At 41.9% G+C, this 21,534-nt stretch overlaps 1 protein-coding gene across 1 annotated transcript in view; it reads left to right on the plus strand.

Annotated features, from left to right (window-relative positions):
- Positions 1 to 21,534, plus strand: part of SMC1B (structural maintenance of chromosomes 1B) — a 197,669-nt gene that overhangs the window by 148,631 nt on the left and 27,504 nt on the right. Inside the window, exons 17-20 of the mRNA XM_073621917.1 lie at positions 1,029 to 1,174; positions 17,269 to 17,422; positions 17,547 to 17,642; positions 18,875 to 19,031. Of these exons, the coding sequence (XP_073478018.1) occupies positions 1,029 to 1,174; positions 17,269 to 17,422; positions 17,547 to 17,642; positions 18,875 to 19,031 (553 nt within the window). The remainder of the gene's footprint in view (positions 1 to 1,028; positions 1,175 to 17,268; positions 17,423 to 17,546; positions 17,643 to 18,874; positions 19,032 to 21,534) is intronic.

A 21,534-nucleotide genomic window follows, 5' to 3' on the forward strand; every position in this document is an offset into this window, starting at 1 on the left:
GCTTATTCTGAAGCCTTCGGTTATTTGTTAATACTGAGGTGCTAATACATATGTGCTGCTTTTATGATGTGGATCATGTGTTTCCTGTGCTAGGTGGGAGGAGCCTATCTCTCAGTAAGCCGTTCTGGAAAAAGTAGTTAAAGTGGTGTTCCCATTATAAAAAAAAAAATAAGTCAGCCGCTACAAATACTGCAGCTGCTGACTTTTAATAATCAGACACTTACCTGTCCCAGTGTCCAGCGATGCGGGGGATCGAATCCCTGCTTGTCTCCCCCTCCGGCGGCGGCATTGTAACTGTGGGCAGCACTCGCTGCGCATGCGCGAGCGGCGCTGCGCGCCGTGTTTGGCCGTGCAATCATCTGGGCCCTGTCACGTGTCTCAGATGATTGACATAAGGGAGGGTCAGAGCTGAGCCCTTCCTGCGCCGAGGGAAAGTGATGTCAAGAGCCCAGGCACTGAAGGAGGCAAACTACAAGGAACCCCCTAGCAACAGCCATTTAGAGGTGAGTAAAAAAAAAAAAAATTTTCCAAATGTTTTTTTTTAATTTTTTTTAGGCACATTTATGATTTTTTTTTTTTTGGGTGGAACACCACTTTAACAGGTAATAACACTGTTTTCTGCCCAAAAGCTCCTCTCCTGAGTGCACAATGTTTGTTTTTTATTTTTTGTTCAGCCTCAAATCACTTCTCTTATAATATGCCTGTAAATGCCAATGTGCTCATGGCCACAGAGGCTTACATATAAGTGTGTTTACAGGTTGAAAAAAATAAAAGATGTCGAAAGCCTATATAAGCAGTGTTTTTTAATCTCTGTGTGCATGAGGCCTTAAAAATTAGTCACGCTAAATAAAACATATAAATGTTTGCACAAGTATTCTATTTCATTAAGCTTTAGGACTGGAGGTAACAATAGAAACAAGTCCCTTTTAAAAGTATTAGGTTAGCAACACACACTTACATATATATATATTGTATCATTTGTCACATAGTAACTTAAAATTTTCTGTGAACTGACTGATATTATATAGGATGAACAACGATTTCTCGGGTTAGTTGATGAAGCCTTATCTCGGCAACAAGAATTTAAAAATCATCTGATTCATAAACAGTCAGAGGTCTCTCAAGCTCAGAAACTGGTTGAAGAAACACGAAAGAAGCTGATAAATATTAGCAGGTAACTGAAACACTTCATCAAAGGTATATTTGTTTGTAATCATGTTTAGAACTAAAAATCGTGGACTCCTTTTTACATGTTTGTTAGATTAGTCTTACTGTTTTGCTGAAAAAGTCCTATTGAACATAGAGTTAAATTACTCAAGCTCCAATTTACTCACAGATAAAGGAATGAGAGTGGTTATTCCTCCTGCTACTCCATAGGAAGTATCATTCAAAGTGAGAGAAGGTCTGACTGCAAATAGCTTACATTGTCATCTCTTTGGAAAACTCAAAATTGGAAATCATGTGTCATGTTTAGGTTTTATATGAGTAGCAAATAAAATATAAAAAACATCAGGTAAAAAAGATATAAATGTAAAAAATATAAATACAATTTACCCACGACTGGAAGGCAAACAATTATGAGACGGACCATGCTGTAGCCCTAGTCCCATTTGTGTATGTCTTCCTATGGATTATTGTGTTTTCTTAGATGATTGGCCTTTGAGTAATTCCATTATATGTTCTGGATGGCCTACCATTTTCTAAAAGTTGTCACAGCCTCAACAGATAATTAGTCATGTGCAGATGGTACATTGGCAGTATGCATTAGATGAAATTACACCACCTTTATCATATCTGCCTCTTATACATATGTTACTAGGCTTTCACTACAAACTCATCTACAGCACAGCAGTACACTTGTCTCAGTGAATCACAAGCAAAAGAAGTACCCTTTAACACCTATGAGTATGTTTTGCCACATGCATTGGAGTACACCTGTCTATCCTTTTGTCATAGGTCCTCAACATGCATCCAAACAGCAAAAAACATAGCACAGTCCAGGTGTCTATTGGTGTATGCGTTGTGTTGAGAATCATGTGCATTGTTTGGTGTGTGACTATGTCTTGGGGGCCAATAGAAATTAATAGTTACACTTTTAAAACACACACAATGAATGTATCCAGTGCACATAGTAACACACATGTGTAAGTGTGCAACAACACCTCTGTGTATTATTAGCTCTAATTTTATATACAAGATTATAGCCAAAAATACATTTTCTTTCTTGTCCATTGAGGGACACAGGAAGTCCTAAACCTTTGGGTTTTACTGTCTTTTTAGGTGTATTTGACGCCGAGAAACAGAAAACAATAGGTCAGCCGGGGATATAACCCCTCCCACTGCCAGCATGCCTCATTTCTTTGTTAGTAAACTAGGAGGATGGATGTATTACCTTAGTGAAAGATCAGGTTAATACGAATGATTCCTAAATATGTTTTTTTCCCCTCTCCTACCTACCCTGCATACGTTGTATAGAAATGATCTGTGCACTTACCTGTTTTTTTTTCACTCCCGACCGGTCACCTGATCCAGCAGTTCCGCTCCCCTGTGTCAGTGAGTGGTTTGTGCAAGGAGAGGAGGGAACGCCGACTACAGCTGGGCCATGGAAGCCTATGGGTGACGTCACAGCTCCAGGCATTCACAACCGTTGTCAATCACTCCCTTACACAGGTTAGCCAAAACTGCAGGATCACGTGACTGGACCGGAATGGATTAAAAATGGGTAAGTACAAAGCTCTTTTTTGTATGGGGTAAGCAGAATAGGTAGAGGAAGGGGTGAGCGAACATTTTTAAAAATAGTATTAGCCTTTACTACCACTTTAATTCATGCATTACAGGACACAGGCTTGACATTCATAGACCTCTGGGTTATAGACTGGATACCTTTAGGTGATTGAACACTGGCAAACTTTTTGAGGACACACCCTCTGGGCGTCTTACTATAATCCTACCTCACTCTGTGTCTCCTTGGCTTTTTGCTAGCGTCTAGTTGATGAGAGAAATCACTCTTGGCCTAACTAATTTATTATTTTGTGTACATGTAGTTTAAAACAATGAAAATAGTACTGCTCAAATGTCCCCCAAACCTGTATCGGTCGGATCAGCATGTGGATAGACTGGTGCAAGATGGAGAGGATCGACTTGTCAGGCTCCAGTAGACTGTCTACAGACAGACGCTGACTTTCTGTTTCAAGAGTGTGAATGGAATGGGTAAAAGATGGCTTCAGCTCCTGTTCTCTACCTGTAGAGAACTCCTCAGACTTGTTTCCCCCTTTCTGGGATTTAGTTGCAGAGGCTTAATCGTTTATTTTACTTATGATTCTTCAACTACTCACTGTCTTCTAATACAATAGAAGCACCGCAACCTTGATAAAACCTTGGAAGCCATAGTGGGACCTCATGATGTGTATATTATAAAGGGGTTATAAAGGTCCAGAGCCGTGATACATCCCTATAAAACATAGACCTTGAAGACGGCTTTGAGGGTAAGCCCTTTGTCACAGGCGAAACCTGAACCCTAGACACAAACATGAAGATCGTTGCGCAAACTCAAATAATCCTACTGCAATTCAAAGTCCATCAGAAAGGAGTCTTTAAGGGGTAAAATTGTATTGCTGGAACAGGATTAAAAGTCCACTGATTCAGGGCCAGCCTTGGGTGGGGGAGCAGAAGCAATCTCCAAAACATGCAAAGAAAGAACGATACAGGCGCCTCTGAGTGTAGACTGTAGTTAAAAAGTATATCAAAAGAAGTTGTGACCTATCCACACTGTTTTTACGGAAAGCACCAACATGCCTCCATCCCAGTGAATACCAAAAAAATTAGAGGATAGAAGCGGGACTTTGCATGAGGCATGTTGGTGAGCGTGTTAACTGAATATTATGCGTTATGGTGTAGATATTAAAGATAGGTGCTATACAACATAATATCCACAGAAGGTATTGTAGGATAATCATAGTATAAAAGTTTAATAGCAAAAGTACTTGAGCCAGATACAGTAATAAAAGTACACATCTTAGATCATAGTTGAGCATGTTATAAGCAGTATATTACAAAGCAAGATTCCAATACTGGTAATACAGTTGCAAGAAAAAATACATTCTACAGTAAATAAATATGTGCATCAATAGTTATTAACTCAACGCGTTTCTTGGCTTGAAACCAATCATCAGGAGTCCAATGCAATTTAGCTGTATTGAGACAATGAGGTATCTATTAATGTATGGGCAGATATTTATAGGAGAGATACACTGGAAATGTGAAATTCTAAATACTCACAAATAGTGCATTAATTAATGGTGATCTATATGTTAAAATACAACATTGGTCTGGGTCCATAAAGTCTCCCCCGGGGTTGAGGCAAAGAGCACACCACAAGCGACCGTCAGCCACGGCAGCCAAAGTACCCATGAAGGCCGTCAGGTAGGGACAGTTGGCGAGGCTAGAAAGTATGGAAGGAACTGTGGGAAAAAATGAGAGAAAGTGTTTGAGCTAATATCTAAATGTGATAAGTATGAGATAAGTGAGAGCGGTAAAGCTAAGCTGTGAGTATATGAAGAGGAACTGAGAAATAAAAGAAGAGTGGGAGTGTGTTAGTGGGAAAGAATGTGTATGCAACTGAGAAGCCATAGCTGATGTGGATGAGCCAAAGTGACAGTGTGTGGGGGATTACCTATGTGGTAAGTGCCAAGCCAAACCAGATGTCCCAAATCCATGGCGAGATCTCAGGGCGCCCGGCCAGAGACCGCCGTTTATGCTGCGGGTCAGGGGCGCGCTCATGCCAACATCATGAGCGGGCGTGATGATGCGGTAGGGGGAAGGAAGGGACAGCCAATCAAAAAGTGCGGCCGCCCACCATCCCATACAGCGCCTGAGCCCGGAGATGGAAAACCACTGAGAGTCCCGTAAAGAGGCGGCAAATGGCGCCGCAGACGGGATGTGGGGAGCATGACGCCGATGCGCCAAGGCCAGGGCCCGCCCCCGTCAATGGACAGGACGGGTGACGGGTCCTGGACTGGGTGCATCGCAATCCCGGGGAGTAGACCAGACAGACCCCAACACCGAATGTGTATCAGACATGAGTGGATGAAAATGTATGGACAGTAGGAAAGGGTCAAGAGATAAGAAAAGAATGAAGATGGGAAAGAAAACAAAAAAAACTCAGTAATAAATACAAAAGAAAAAGCAAAAACAGCAATTCTTTGCCTTGAATTAAATCAATGTATAGCAAAGAAAACAGAAAGCACACACTCTTTGCACTGAATTCGATCACTGTGCAAAGAAGTGTAGGATATAAAAAACTTTAGCCCTGAATTGAATCCGTATTTACCTGACTAAAGAGAAGCAACGAAAATAAAAAATAAATAGATAAATAAAACTTTACCCCTGAATTGAATCAGTAATTGTCTGACTAAAGAAAAACAACAAAACAAAAAACTTTAGCCCTGAATTGAATCAGTATTTATCTGACTAAAAGAGAACAACACAAACAGACAGAAAAAGCAGTTTTAGCCCTGAATTAAATCAGTGTTTGCTATTAAACTTTTATACCATGATTATCCTACAATACCTTCTGTGGATATTATGTTGTATAGCACCTATACACCATAACGCATAATATTCAGTTAACACGCTCACCAACATGCCTCATGCAAAGTCCCGCTTCTATCCTCTAATTTTTTTGTAGTTAAAAAGTACAATACGTTAAACTCACATTTTGGAAGACAATATAAGGCACATTATAAAGTAGCAGATGTCCGTTGCCGCTCTTACGGCTTTGTTGGCCAGCTAGATGGTGGTGTGATGGAGGAGAGCCAGAACTGAGGGCTAGACCACAGCGCTGGTCGTGATGATGTAACCTGCGTGCTCACGACTAGTTTTGGAGCATGCGCACTCAAGAGATGGAAAGAATGCGCGCTCCTTTATCAAGCTACACAAAAGGAGCGTGCATTCTTTCCACCATCTAGCTGGCCAAGATAGCCGTAAGAGCAGCGAAGATGGCTCTCTGCACAGACCAGTGCGGTCTACACACCACTGGACATCTGCTACTTTATGTGTCTTATATTGTCTTCCAAAATGTGAGTTTTACTTATTGTATTTTTACCAAATATACCTACAGTATACACTCAGAGAAGCCTGAACCCTATATGAGGACCAGCAACCTGGACAGGTAAGACTAAGTCACCCTTTTTTCTTCACAGTTGCTGTAGTCCCATTTTATACATTAAAAACAATCAGGAAACCTATACAGAGTTATGCCCCATACACACGATCAGACATTCCGACAACAAAATCTATGGATTTTTTTCAGACGGATGTTGTCTCAAACTTGTCTTGCATACACACGGTCACACAAATCTTGACGGAAATTCGGAACGTCAAGAACGCGGTGACGTACAACACGTACGACGAGCTGAGAAAAATGAAGTTCAATAGCCAGTGCGGCTCTTCTGCTTGATTCCGAGCATGCGTGGAACTTTGTGCGTCGGAATTGTGTACACACGATTGGAATTTACGACAACGGATTTTGTTGTCGGAAAATTTGAGATCCAGAACTCAAATTTTGTGTGACGGTAATTCCGATGGAAAATGTCCGATGGAACCTACACACGGTCGGAATTTCCGACAACAAGCTCCCATTGAACATTATGCGTCGGAAAATCCAACCGTGTGTACGGGGCATTAGGCTGTATTTACACTGCAACAACTGAGAGAGGCTGCAGGGATTCATCGCTCCAGCAGCGCTCTCCATTGCTGGCTGCAGTAGGGGGCGGTGTGCGATTCAGCACATCACATGGCTCCCTTTTTTTGTTTTGTACTAACTTTATTTGAAGTGTACAAAGCATATACTTCATTCACAGCATTGCAATGCGCTGTGTTGATGTGCATGGCCAAGCAATTCGACATGGTGCGCTGTAATTAAATGCAGCATATCTGCATTTTATTGCAGTGTGAATGTGACACATAGGAAACCATTCCTGTTTCCTGTGTGTCCCTGCGGTGACAGATGTTTCACCATGCGGTAAAATGTCTGTCACATATAGTGTGAATTAGCTCCTAAACTTTTCAAACTTGGTGCTAAATTTCAACTAAAGATGCACCGAAATTTCGGCGGCCAAAAATTGTGTTTTCAGCATTTTTATCTGAAGAAAAAAGGTGCCGAAAATGCTTATAAGGTGTTTTTCATAGGTCACGTGACTCAAAAACCACATCAAAAACATAACACACGTGTGTTATTGATGCGTTCTTGCTGCGTTTTCAATGCATTTGAACAGGAAGGTGCATTTTTGGTGTTTTTATTTTTAACTGACCAAAAATGCAGCAAGCAAGATTTTTTAACACTACAGCAGAAGTGCAACAGACCAGTGTGAAGACATGCATAGAATTTAAAGGAATGCATTTTTCTTGAGCTTTTCTTGCACTAAAGGTGCCGATTATTGGCCAACAATGAATTCATATTCATTTAAATTCATGATGTTAAGTCGAATATAATACAATTATGTATAAAAATATAGATATATTTTTAAAAACTGTCGTCAGTTTTAGTTTTTGGCCAGGAAGGAAAGGTATATTGCTTAACGTGGCCCAAGGTTCCCAAGTGGCGTTAAACCTTTCAATTTTGTCATTATGTTTTGCTACTATTTGTTCTTGAGCCATTATCCAAGACACTTTTCTCCTGAACCCCTGGAAGGAAACAGAGGGTTTCTTCCAGGCCTTAGCTATTGTTACTTTAGCTCTTAATAAAATGAAAAAGAACCGTGCCTGTAAGTGCTTAGTTACATCCGGGATATCACGATTCAGCAGTGCTATGTTGGGGTTAGGTGTCACCGTTTTCATTTGTTAAGGAGCTAATGGTACGGAAGACTTTCTGCCAGAAGGATCTTATGTGAGGTCAGGTCCACCATATGTGAAACATTGTGCCCTCCAGCTCGCAACCTCTAAAACGTAGTTGTGAGGTCCCTGGGTAAATCATTGCCAGCCTGGAGGAACGTAATACCACCTGGTCAATAATTTTTAGACTAGTGTTAATGAGGGATATATTGAGAATACCTTTTTGTAAGCTCATTTTGATGCGTGGAACCAATTCAAGGTAGTCCACGTGATGCCCGTGTCATCCTCCCAGGCCCGAGCGTAGGTCGGCTTATCCATATTTGTCGCCAGTGCTGTATAGATCAATGAGATACCTCCCCTCTGATCCGCAGTGTTCGAGCACCAATGCTCATAAGGGGTTATTGTGGGAGGTTCTGTTTTTTTGGTCCAGATCTCCTCAGGATATCAGACAGGTATGCCTAATCTACTGAGTCAAAGGCCTTGAGTAGAAAGCCTTTTTGAGGGGGTCCCCCATCCTACTGTGATTTGAGAAGTGAGATGACATCAATGGTCCTTCGAATCTGGTCCAGGCCCTGTCTCCCAGGGATGAAGCCCACCTGATCTCTATGGATGTATGAAGGGATAAAGCTCGCTACTCGGTTTGCAAGGATCTTTGTCATTATTTTAATATAGTTATTAATGAGCAAGATAGGACGATAATTACCTACCTCGCTTGTGTCCTTCCCCGGTTTGGGTATTACTGAGATGTATGCAGAGTTTAGATCCGCACCCAGGGGGGCTCCATCCCTGAGAGACTTGAACATCCAAGCTAAGTGTGGGGCCAGACAGGGGCCACATTTTTTGTAATAACCAGTGGAGAAACCATCTGGTCCCTGTGAGGATCCTAGTTTAAGGGATTTAATAGTGTCCAGTACTTCTTCTTGGGTGAACAGACTCTCAAGGAGGTCTCTGCAGTCTTTAGACAGTGTCGGCAAAGGGAGAGTATCTAAAAAATTTTCCTGTAGCGGTCGGGGGAGCGGCGGGTTCGGTTTGTATAGTTCAGAGTAGAACTGTAGGAAAGTTTCCATAATCTTGGTTGAGTTTTGTGTCAAGTCCCCCAAGGCAGTCCTCATTTTAGGGAACGATGTTTAGGACTCAGCTTTACAGCTATTCTTGAACCAATCCTGTTCGTTTGGGAGTAGAATTTAGCCCCGGTACACCAGAGGTGCTTTTCAGCAGCTGCCGTCAGAGTCAAGTTAAGGAGAGCCCGGGCCTTGTCTAAGTTTGCTAGAGACTCGGGCGTGGGGTGTTGCTTGTGTGCTTTTGCTAAAGAACGAAAGTCCTCCATAAGGTTAATATGAAAAATTTGGCCCCTGTCTGGCCCCACACTTAGCTCGGATGTTCAACTCTCTCAGGGATGGAGCCCCCCTGGGTGCGGATCTAAACTCCGCATACATCTCAGTAATACCAAAACCGGGCAAGGATACAAGCAAGGTAGGTAATTATCGTCCTATCTTGCTCATTAATAACGATGGATTGGAGTGAAGCAACTAGCAGACGGTACACATGGTGTGCAACATGGGAATGCTGTAGCAGAAGGTCAGCGGGGCCTGGAGAGAGAGAGTGAGGATTGAGCGGCAGAGGATTAGCAGAGCTGGGGGACCAGAGCAGGAGAAACTGGCAGATGTCAAACATGGTGGGCAGGGACCAGAGAGAGTTGAGGATCAGCAGAACTGGGGCTTACTGAATGGAGGATTAGCAGAGCTGGGGTACTACTGAGCAAGGGATCTGCTGAACAAGCCTACTAATCTGGGAATGTGCTGAACAGAGGTCCTAATGAGCTGTGGGGTGCTACTGAGCCAGGGTTCTACTGGACTCCTTTAAAACAAATAGAAAATCAACACATGGTATTTGTCAAGCTTCAAAAAGCATGTGGAATCAGGCGCTTTAATGTGTGTTGAAGCAAGTGTAAATGAGCCCTAAGACATTCAAATAGGTGTACAAACTAAAAAATATACATCATTGAGTATTATTTAGCATGAGATGAGAACTAACCATTCTTTCAAGTAATAACTCGAAACATACAATTCATTCAGTAAGACCAAATGGCTTCAAATTTTTACATCAGGCATTGCGCAAGTTGGAAGCATGCTTTTTCAAAAGAGTTTAATTTTACATTTATTAAAGGGGTTGTAAACCCTTGTGTTTTTTCACCTTAATGCATCCTATGCATTCAGGTCAAAAAACTTCTGACAGTGACCAGCACCCCCGTTTTACTCACCTGAGCCCTTCGATTCCTCAGCAGAGACACCTCTCTGCCTGGGGTTCTCGGCTCTCGATTGGATAGATTGATGGCAGCGCAACCATTGGCTCCCACTGCTGTCAATCAAATCCAATGACGCGGGGCCGAGTGCTGCATTCTGCATCTGTGAATGCAAATGTTGGACTCAGGAGCGCGCCCGCAAGGTAGCCCCCCGGGAGAGCGCTTCTCCTAGGGGGTTATCTGATGCGGGAGGAGCTGATAGTGCTGCTGGTGGACCCCAGAAGAGGATGATCGGGGCCACTCTGTGCAAAACGAACTGCACAGTGGAGATAAGTATGACATGTTTGTTATTTTTTTTTTAAATGAGCTTTTACAAACACTTTAATATCAGTAATACATTCAAGGAGCGCTGGTGGGGTCCACTTTAAAAGCAACCGTTCTACGTGCAACAAGTAAATGTGATCATGGTGGCCTGAACCAAAGTGTGGTTATTGGGGTTGGAGGAGAAAGAGTGGGAGTTTGCCCTGGCTGTGAGTGTATGGCATGTTTGAGATATTGATAAAACTACTTTGGGTTTAGAGCAGATTTAGAGGACAGTTTGGAGTATGACTTAGGGGGCCATCCAAAAAAAGTTGTGACAGGGTTAAGGATACTTGCCTGTTCCCATCTCTAGAAACCCTGCTGTTTAAGAATTTCCTGAAAAAGTTTGTTATTCCAAATACAGGCAGTCCTCGAGTTACAAACATCTAACTTGCATACGACTCATACTTACAAATGGAGGGAGACAACAAGAAATGGGAGGAAATCTACCCCTAGGAAGGGAAATTCACTCCTGTAAGAGTTATAGTGGGGAAAAAGGTATCTTCACTGAAGGTTTATCACCAATCCGTGTTTCCACAACAACCCAAAATTTTCAAAATCCAATTTTCACAGGGACAGAAAGTGAGGTGAAATCTGCTGACCAGGGGCACAGACAGCAAAACAAATGTTGCAGGGGTGTTAGCCCTTCCCTATGCTATCCAAGAAACACTGGAGTTGCGCTTAAAAAATTTACCTGTTGCATACTAATTCAAAAAACAAACCTACAGAACCTATCTGGTTTGGAAATTATTACCGAATAATCTTTTAGCAGTAGCCCAGCTTTTACCCATCAAAAGGGGATTGAAATTTGGTATGTAGGGGCATTTCCAATACGTGGCTTGCCATTAAAGAAGGCCATAAGAAATTTAAAGGAGGAAATAGAGTAGTCAATTAGCTCCCAGCCAACCAGATGTTGCAACTGAGCAGCTCAAATTAAGATCTATGCATTTGGGAATGTGAGACCACCTGAGAGTTTGGGGTACCGTTAAGACTCCAATTTAATTCTAGGGATTTTTTTCTTCCAAATTAGATCCCAAAAGATGGCATTAATTTTCAAGTGAACTAAAAGCTTTACCACAGCCATCATTGTCCAGAGCTCAAAAGCACCAAGCTCCTTCTCCCTCATAATTTATATGTGAGTCGGACCCCATTATGCCTATTCTTGAAGAAGTAGACATAGAGGGGAATGAATAGGACCTGGAAGACTTCCGACCCCACAGGCTCCTAAATACACCTGATGTTATGGCTTCAGGCAAAATGCTTGCATATTTTGATGTGCTTACTTCTGCTGTACACAAAAGCCTCAGCATTGTGGCACTCGATTCTCCTCTGTCTTGCCATGCCTTGGGTACCTAGAGACCTGCTATATCTAAAGACATTCCCCCATTCATGAACAAATAGAATAGGCAATCTACGTTGATTGGTTCAATCCAGAAAAGATTTTAATCCTTCCGAGAATCTTTACTAAGCTCTATCCAGTGGAAAAAGAGCACACATGAAAGTAGTCTGTTCTGTTAGTAGACCTTGCTGTTTCAGTCTTAACCACTTAAGGACTGAGCCTCTTTCTGAGATTTGGTGCTTAAAAGTTAAAAACAGGGTTTTTTTGCTAGAAAATTACTTAGAACCCCCAAACATTATATTTTTTTTTTTTCTAGCACCCTAGAGAATAAAATGGTGGTCGTTGCAATACTTTGTCACACTGTATTTGTGCAGTGGTCTTACAAGCGCACTTTTTTTGGAAAAAATACACTTTTTTTGAATTAAAAAAATAAGACAACAGTAAAGTAAGCCCAATTTTTTTTTTTATATTGTGAAAGATAATGTTACGCCGAATAAATTGATACCCAACATGTCACGCTTCAAAATTGCTCCCGCTCGTGGAATGGCGACAAACTTTTACCCTCAAAAATCTCCTTAGAAAAAATTATACAGGTTGCATTTTTGAGTTAAAGAGGAGGTCTAGGGCTAGAATTATTGCTCTCGCTCTACCGATCGCGACAATACCTCACATGTGTGGTTTGAACACCGTTTTCATATGCGGGCGCTACTCACGTATGCATTCGCTTCTACACTCGAGCTCGGCGAGACAGGATGGGTTTAAAACTTTTTTTTTTTCTTTTCTTATTTGGTTTACCTTTTTATTTTTACACTTTTTTTAAATTATTTTTTGTTACTAGTAATGGCGGTGATCAGCGACTTATAGCGGGACTGCGATATTGCGGCGGAAATTCTGACAAATTTTTTTTTAAATGTTATTACTAAAAAATATGCACTGTCACTGTACTAATGACGCTGGCTGGGAAGGGGTTAACATCAGGGGCAATCAAACGGTTAACTGTGTGCCTAGCCTGTGGTTTATTACAGTGTGGGAGGTGCTTTTATTAGGGGAAGACATGGATCCTAGTCCCTGCTTTGCAGCCGTTCTGCCTCTGTGCTCAATCATCGGCAGGTGATGGCAGACATCGAGTCTGCGGTATCCCGCCGATGGGTTCCTGCTGTGTGTGATCACAGCAGGAGCTAGCCAAAGGCGGCACACATGCGCACCCCTACTCAGAAAAGCTGGACCCTGTATATAATGTGATCAGGCGCACAGGTGTCACCCTGTAGCAGTAAAACTGCTATAGGGTGGACCTGAAGTAGTTAAAGGCACTCTTTACTTTCGCAAGTTCAGCTCTGCAATCACCTATTGCTGCAATTTTTATTTGTCAAACCACAGCTAATTGGACTACAGCAATGAACAACCAATATGATCCTGTATTCCAGGACTGTTCCTTAACTGAGAAATTACCTCAGTTTTGCTCTTTTGTGCGGATGCCCTAGATTAGAACAAGTCATGACGCATGAAATGGCTCTGATTTCTGTTACATGTGCAGAATCTTGTGGCTCAAAGCTTAGCCAGCTGAAGTTGCCTGCAATGGATACATCACACAAAGGTGGATGTCTCTTTGGTGAGGTACTTGACAAATTGATGTTCCTCCACAGTGAAAATTTTCAAAATCCTGTGCTCAGTCTGATCTGCTGAATGTCCTGCATCATCTTTATTTTTCCCCAGGGAGTGGTCATTCCAGCTAATTCAAAACCCATCGGGGGCATTTGTCCTATCCTGGACCTAAACTTCCTAAAGAAAAGTACCTTCTAGTTCTAAAGGTTTGTTTGGGAGCCACAAGGTCAGTCATTAACTCTCTGAGACAAAGGGAAAACCTTGCATCCTTTGACATCCAAGATGCCTTTCTGCATATTCCCATTTACCCACCTCATTAATGCTTTCTGTGCATCACAGTAGGCGACAAACTAGTTTGTCGGGAACCCCAATCCTATTGAAAAGGGAATGATTCTTCCCTTCCCCCTCATTCCTCCAAGGTTGTTTGTGTGTCTAGGGTTTCAGCATCAAACATCTGTATCCCAGATTTGCAAGCCTGCCACCTGGATCTCTGTGCACACATTCCCCAAGTTCTACCAGGTGGATGTTTAGGTCTTTGCTGATGTGAGCTTTGGCCACAAGGTGCTTTAACCACTTAACAACTGGCCCATAGCCGAATGACGGCTGCAGGGCGGTTGCTTAACTCTGGGAGGACGTACTATGACGTCCTCCCGGAATTCCCCTCTCGCGCCCCCCCTGGGGCACGCACCCGAGCACATCCGTGACCGCCGGGTCCTGAGGACCCGGCGCATCACGGATCCCGGTAAATGGCCGCTGATCGCGGCCGTTTACCATGTGATCGCGCCGTCAAATGACGGCGCAATCACATGTAAACAGACCGACGTCATCCGATGACGCCGGTTCCTCTCCTCCCCTCCTGTGTACCGATCAGTACACTGTGGAGGAGAGGGGGATGGATGGATGGCTGCAGCGCTATGGGCTGGATGTGTAGTGCCCACAGCGCTGCACAGAGACATCCAGTCATCCATGCTCAGCCATCCCTTCTGCTGTGCAATACTCTGCAATACACCCATAATACTCTGCAAAGCCCCACATTACTCAGCAATACCCCCATAATACTCTGCAAAGCCCCACATTACTCTGCAATACCCCCATAATACTCTGCAAAGCCCCACATTACTCTGCAATACCCCCATAATACTCTGCAAAGCCCCACATTACTCTGCAATACCCCCATAATACTCTGCAAAGCCCCACATTACTCTGCAATACCCCCATAATACTCTGCAAAGCCCCACATTACTCTGCAATACCCCCACAACACTCTGCAAAGCCCTGCATTACCCCGCCATACTCCGCAATACCCCGCCATACTCCGCAATACCCCGCCATACTCCGCAATACCCCGCCATACTCCGCAATACCCCGCCATACTCCGCAATACCCCGCCATATCCAGCCATACCCTGCCATGCTCGGCTGTACTCGGCCCCTGTATGTGGCCAGGCTGTGGAAGTCTCACACATGTGGTATCGCCGTACTCAGGAGGAGTAGGAGAATCTATTTTGGGGTGTCATTTTTGGTATGTACATGTAATGTGGTAGAAATATTGTATAAATGGACAACTTTGTGTTAAAAAAAAAAAAGTGTTTTAACCACTTCCCGCCCGCCGGCCGTCATACAACGTCCTTGACTTTGTGCGGGGATATCTGAATGATGCCTGCAGCTACAGGCATCATTCAGATATCAGCTTTTTCAGCCGGCGATTCCCTACACCATAAGAATGATCATAGCGGCTGTTCCACTGCTTGATCGTTCTTACGGGAGGCGAGAGGGGATGTCCCCCCTCCCGCGCTTCTACCGACTCACAGCTACGATCAAAGCCAGGATCGTTTTTTTTTTTTTTTTTTTTTTATTTCAGGCTTCCCAGCCTAGAGGTGAGATGTGGGGTCTTATTGACCCCATATCTCACTGTAAAGAGGACCTGTCATGCCATATTCCTATTACAAGGATGTTTACATTCCTTGCAATAGGAATAAAAGTGGTCAAAATTTTTTTTTTTTGGAAAAAAGCATCAAACTAAAATAAATAAAGTAAAATGAACAATAAAAAAAAAATTTTAAAGCGCCCCTGTCCCTGTGTGCTCGCATGCAGAAGCGAACGCATACGTAAGTCCCACCCACATATGAAAACGGTGTTCAAACCACACATGTGAGGTATCGCTGCGATTGGTAGAGCGAGAGCAATAATTTTGGCCCTAGACCTCCTCTGTAACTCAAAACATGTAACCAGTAAAAAATTTTAAAGCGTCGCCTATGGGGATTTTTGAGTAGCAAAGTTTGGCGCCATTCCACAAGCGCGTGCAATTTTGAAAGGTGACATGTTGGGTATCTATTTACTCGGCGTAACTTCATCTTTCACATTATGCAAAAACATTGGGCTAACTTTACTGTTTTGGTTTTTGTAAAGCACAAAACAGTTTTTTTTCCAAAAAAAAGCGTTAAAAAAATTGCTGCGCAAATACCGTGCGAGATAAAAAGTTGCAATGACCGCCATTGTATTCTCCAGGGTCTTTGCTAAAAAAACATATATAATGTTTTGGGGTTCTAAGTAATTTTCTAGCTAATAAATGATGATTTTTACATGTAGGAGAGAAATGTCAGAATTGGCCTGGGTGCTCCAGAACGCCTGAAGGTGCTCCCCTGCATGTTGGGCCTCTGTATGTGGCCACGCTGTGTAAAAGTCTCACACATGTGGTATCGCCATACTCGGGAGTAATAGCAGAATGTGTTTTGGGGTGTAATTTGTGGTATGCATATGCGGTCTGTGAGAAATACCCTGCTAATATGACAATTTTATGGAAAAAAAAAAAAAGTAAAAAAAAAACCTTGCTTTTGCAAAGAATTGTGGGAAAAAATGACAACTTCAAAAAACTCACCATGCATCTTTCTAAATACCTTGGAATGTCTTCTTTCCAAAAAGGGGTCATTTGGGGGGTATTTGTATTTTTCTGGCATGTTAGGGTCTCAAGAAATTAGATAGGCCGTCAGTACTTCAGGTGTGATCAATTTTCAGATATTCGCACCATAGCTTTTGGACTCTATAACTTTCAAAAAGACCAAATAATATCCACCGATTTGGGTTATTTTTACCAAAGATATGTAGCGGTATAAATTTTGGCCAAAATATATGAAGAAAAATTACTAATTTGCAAAATATTATAACAGAAATGAAGAAAAATTTATTTTTTTACAGATTTTTCTGTCTTTTTTCTTTTACGGCGCAAAAAATAAAGAACCCAGCGGTGATTAAATACCACCAAAAGAAAGCTCTATTTGTGTGAAAAAAAGGACAAAAATTTCATAAAGATACAGTGTTGCATGACTGAGTAATTGTCATTCAAAATGTGAGAGCACCAAAAGATGAAAATTGGTCTGGTTAGGAAGGGGGTTTAAGTGCCCAGTTGTCAAGTGGTTAAACTACTTTTCTGAGTGTTTTTAGGTTCTTTAACCTACATTTTTTTGTGGGACCCCTCAGTTTATTGCTTGAGGGTGTCCCACCCATGGTCTATAAATACATGTCCTGTATTGTACGATTTAAGATGGTAGTAATATTGACTGTAAATTCCTTATCTTGGAGGAAAGGACACGGCCCCACCCCTTTCATATCTTGATCACGTCTTATTGCTTGCTTAAAAAAACTATAGTCGCAGAGTGAGCCGGTTATGAGCGTGTACACTAGAAGGTGACCCTAGCAAGTTTTTTGCAACATTCCAATCACCTGAATGTAGCTTGCCTTTAACCCATGGTCTAAGAAGAAGTCCTTTGCACTGTACTATAATACGATATAAGGACTTTATGCAATTCAAACTTCCAAATATTCTACATTTATTACTGGAGAAGTGAGAGACTAAACAAAATTTATATTCTCAATATTTCTGTGTTTTGCATCTGAAGGGAAATTGGCAAGAAACAGAAGGAAGCAATGACCATTGAAAGTCTGATGGAGCAGAAAAAGTTAGAAAGACACAATTTACTTCTGGATTGTAAAGTACAAGATTTGAATATAACTCTGCTAGCTGGCTCCTTGGAAGATATCATGGAAGTCGAGGTGAGATCCAGACCTCCATCCCTAGTATGGTTGGTGCACACAAATTATTTAAAACAAAAATATAATCTGTGTTCGACAACTAAATATTGTGACAGACTGGAAAAAAAAATCTGTTTAACTGCAGGTAGAAAGTGAAAGCACCCGAACTACTACTGCTGAAATCTATGAAAGAGAAGGGACTATTCGCATAGACTATGATGATCTTCCTCATAATTTAAAGGTAGCTTGTTATTACTACTTATTACCACTCTCCTTTTTTTTCTGTATATTTTAGTAATTTTTCATCATATTAGTCAGCACTTAAAAGGTTTCACAGGACTAAGCGCTGTAGTCCCTGCCCCAAAGGAGCCTGGGTTTTAATCTCAACTGCCCATTCCAGGAAGTCTGGATATACTGGGGCTTGTTGTATAACACTTGAAAATGTTGATTCTTGTGCAGTAGGGTTCACTAGGGCTTTGTTTTCCATGGCAGTCCCCTAGCTTCAAACCCCAGGGACCACTGACATCTCCCTTTCCTTGTGTTACTTAATTTTCTCTACCCACTATCTCAATAACCTTACAGGTTTACCTAGAAGACTGTACATTATGTCTATGTCCTCTATAAGCTATCTGTAATAAGTCTTCCACACAGACAGTGACAACTGCTAATCCAAGCTGTATTGATTCATACTGCTAAGTATATATGTTTTCGACAGACAAGCAATATTGTCATTAAAACGAGACTGTACTCCAGATATATATCTGTAAAATGTTTTTATTCAATTTTTCATACATATTCGGAGGGTATTCCCTCTATATATGAAGCTTGTTTTTTGGAAAACCTTTTTGTGTATATGGAAAAGATGTAGCATGGCTATTTCTATTAAGAAATGTGATCTCTATCTTATGGTTGTCCTGTCAACTTATAAGAAAACTTTCAGTAAGTATACGTTCAATAGAACTTCAAGCCAAAAAAAACACCAAGACGTCACATTCCCCACCTTTTTGCCACACACACATGCCTAGTATCTGGTTTTAAAAAAAGCTTTCTGAACTCCATATTCTAAGCCTATTTCAATCCATGGTCAGGTGACTGTCCATGCAGGTCACACCTCATAAGCTTCATTTAAGAAAAGAAGGATGTTTCACACCACAGCAGTTGTGCACTGAAAAAAAAAATACTTTTATTTATTTTTTAGCACATCGGGTTGCAGCACGAACCACAGCATCACAATGCTGCAGCTGTGGGTGGGACTGTGTTGAAATGACACTGATGACATTTCAAAAAGTTCTGTGAAAAAAAGGAAACCATTCAATGTGTAGAGATTAGAGCATCTGCACTGTATCTCTCAGCGCAAACCAGCAGCCATGTGTTTAGCGCAGCTTGCTTGTGAGCACAAGCCCTAAATATTTTTTTTTTTACTGTACATCGAGAATCTAATTTTGACTGTTTCCTGATTCATCACTTGTACAGGAGTTGATGACAGACAATGAAATTTCAGCTGAACTTATGCGAATGCGTCAACAATGCATTGCTCATGAAAACATCCTGCTAAAGACATCTGCTCCAAACCTGAGGGCTCTGGAGAAACTCCAGAATATCAGTGACAAGTTTCAAGAAACCACAAATGGTAAAAAATGTTTACAACATTAAAAACCTATTTAACGTCTGTAATATCAATTTTCTTTGAGGTTGTAATACTTGCTCTTCATTGTGCAGTAGGTCAGCGGACAGCAAGTGAAAAATAAACTCAAGCTGGCTGAAACAATAGTATTTATACCCTATGATTTTGAACCTGTTGCCATCAGGACTATGTTACATCTTTGAGTTCAGGTTGTGTATCCTCAACAAAAACATAAATAGCGAACAAAAAGATCTTTCTGGGTGCACTGTACCATCTAGTGCAAACAGTAATTCAGCAAATTTTTTCTTTTTTTTTTTTGCTTTAACAAGGACCTGTAATATTTGTGGTTAATTTTAGCCTGTGGCCATTGCCACTACAATAAACTTTCTTTGGACTATGAAATGGGCACCTCGATTTTCCTGCACAGGTTTGTTTTGTTTTAGCTAGGAAGTTTTCCTTCAGGTTACAACTGGAACTTGGAAGGTTGTGTTTTGGCCTGGTTCCCTGATGACCATTCATTACATGGACAATAAGGAGGCAAGCCAAAGCATAATTCGAGCTCTGGTTGATACCCACATACTACAGTTTTTCCTAGATTTTGGGATGTTTAACCACTTATGGACCGTCGCACACCGATATACGTCCTAAGTTTGAAGAGGAATATCGTTGTTATGGCAGCAGCTAGCTGCCATAACCCCAATATCCTCCTCTTCAGCCAGCGGTCTGCTTTCCGATAAGAGTGGTCTCTGTGGCGGATTCGCCGAAAGATCAATTTGTGAGGGGCCCCCCTCTTACTGCGCTCCGGTGCCCTCCGCCGCTTACCGAAGCCGTCGGCAGGGGCGGAGGCGATCGGATGTTTCGCCTTGCTTGGTTTTCATTGCAGGGCGGAAGCAACATCAAAACGTCACTTCCGCCCATAGCTCTTAAGGGGCCATTTTTTTTATCTTTTTTTTTTATTTATTTTTTTGCATTCTAGTGTAAATATGAGATCTGAGGTCTTTTTGACCCCAGTTCTCATATTTAAGAGGTCCTGTCATGCTCTTTTTCTATTACAAGGGATGTTTGTAATAGGCATAACAGTGACACTTTTTATTTTTACACTGTTTAAAAAAAAAAAAAAAGGTAAAATGAATAAGAAAAAAAAATTTTTTAAACACGCCCAGTCCTGCCGAGCTCGCGTGTAGAAGCTAATGCATACGTGAGTAGCGCCCGCATATGAAAACAGTGTTCAAAGCACACATGTGAGGTATCGCCGCGATCGGCTGAGCGAGAGCAATAATTCCAGCCCTAGACCTCCTCTTTAACTCAAAACATGCAACCTGTAGAATTTTTTAAACGTCGCCTATGGAGATTTTTAAGGGTTGGGGTACGTTCATACTGAGGCGTGCGGGCGCTAGCGGTACAGCGGCGCTAAATGTAGCGCCCCCTTTTACCGAAGTTTTAGCGGCGCTATTCGGCTGCTAGCAGGGCGGTTTTAACCCCTGCTAGCAGCCGAAAAGGGTTAAAAGCGGTGCTTTGCGGGCAGCTTTGCAGCGCTGCCCTATTGTTTTCAATGGGAAGGGGCGCTTTAGGAGCGGTAAATACACCACTCCTACAGCGCTCCAAAGATGCGGCTTGCAGGACTTTTTTGACCACCCTGCAAGCGCACCGCTCCAGTGTGAAAGCCTTTGCAGGCGCTATTTTTAGCACTTTAGCTCCTGAAAAGCGCCTCAGTGTGAAAGCAACTTAAAAGTTTGTCGCCAGTCCACAAGCGGGCGCAATTTTGAAGCGTGACATGTTCTGTATCAATTTGTTCGGCGTAACATTATCTTTCACAATATAAAAAAAATTGGGCTAACTTTACTGTTGTCTTATATTTTAATTTTAAAAAATGTGTGTATTTAAAAAAAAAAAAAAGTGCGCTGGTAAGACCGCTGCGCAAATACGGTGTGACAAAGTATTGCAACGACCGCCATTTTATTCTCTAGGGTGTTAGGAAAAAAAAAAAGTATCATGTTTGTGGGTTCTAAGTAATTTTCTAGAAAAAAAAAATGTTTTTAACTTGTAAACAACAAATCTCAAAAAGGGGTTCGGTCCTTAAGTGGTTAAGGTTGCTTTGAAAATAAACTGTATATGTCTTCATGTCTGGATATGCCAGCTAAACAATCTAGTGGCTGGTTTATCCTATTGCAAGAAAATTTGTGGACACCTGATAATCACACCTACTGAATGGCCAGGAGTTCAGGTGCTTCCAGCGAAGAGTACAGTTAATGATACAAAGACAACCTTGTGGAAAGGGCAATGGGTTAGGGAAGGAACGTTTCTTTGAACAGAGCCCTAACTAACCCTTTTGAAAATCCTTGGGATGAATTGAAATGCTGATTTCTAGCCAGGTCATCTTTTGGAAGAATCGGTACAAATTCAGACACACTTCTTGATTCAGACACACTCAAGATCTTGTGGAAAGCTATTCGAGAAGAGTGAAAGTTTTTTAGCTGAAAAATGAGAGATTGACTCCATATTAATGCCC

The sequence above is a fragment of the Aquarana catesbeiana genome, linkage group LG03, assembly GCF_042186555.1.
Source record: "Aquarana catesbeiana isolate 2022-GZ linkage group LG03, ASM4218655v1, whole genome shotgun sequence".
NCBI classification, from domain to species: Eukaryota; Metazoa; Chordata; class Amphibia; order Anura; family Ranidae; genus Aquarana; species Aquarana catesbeiana.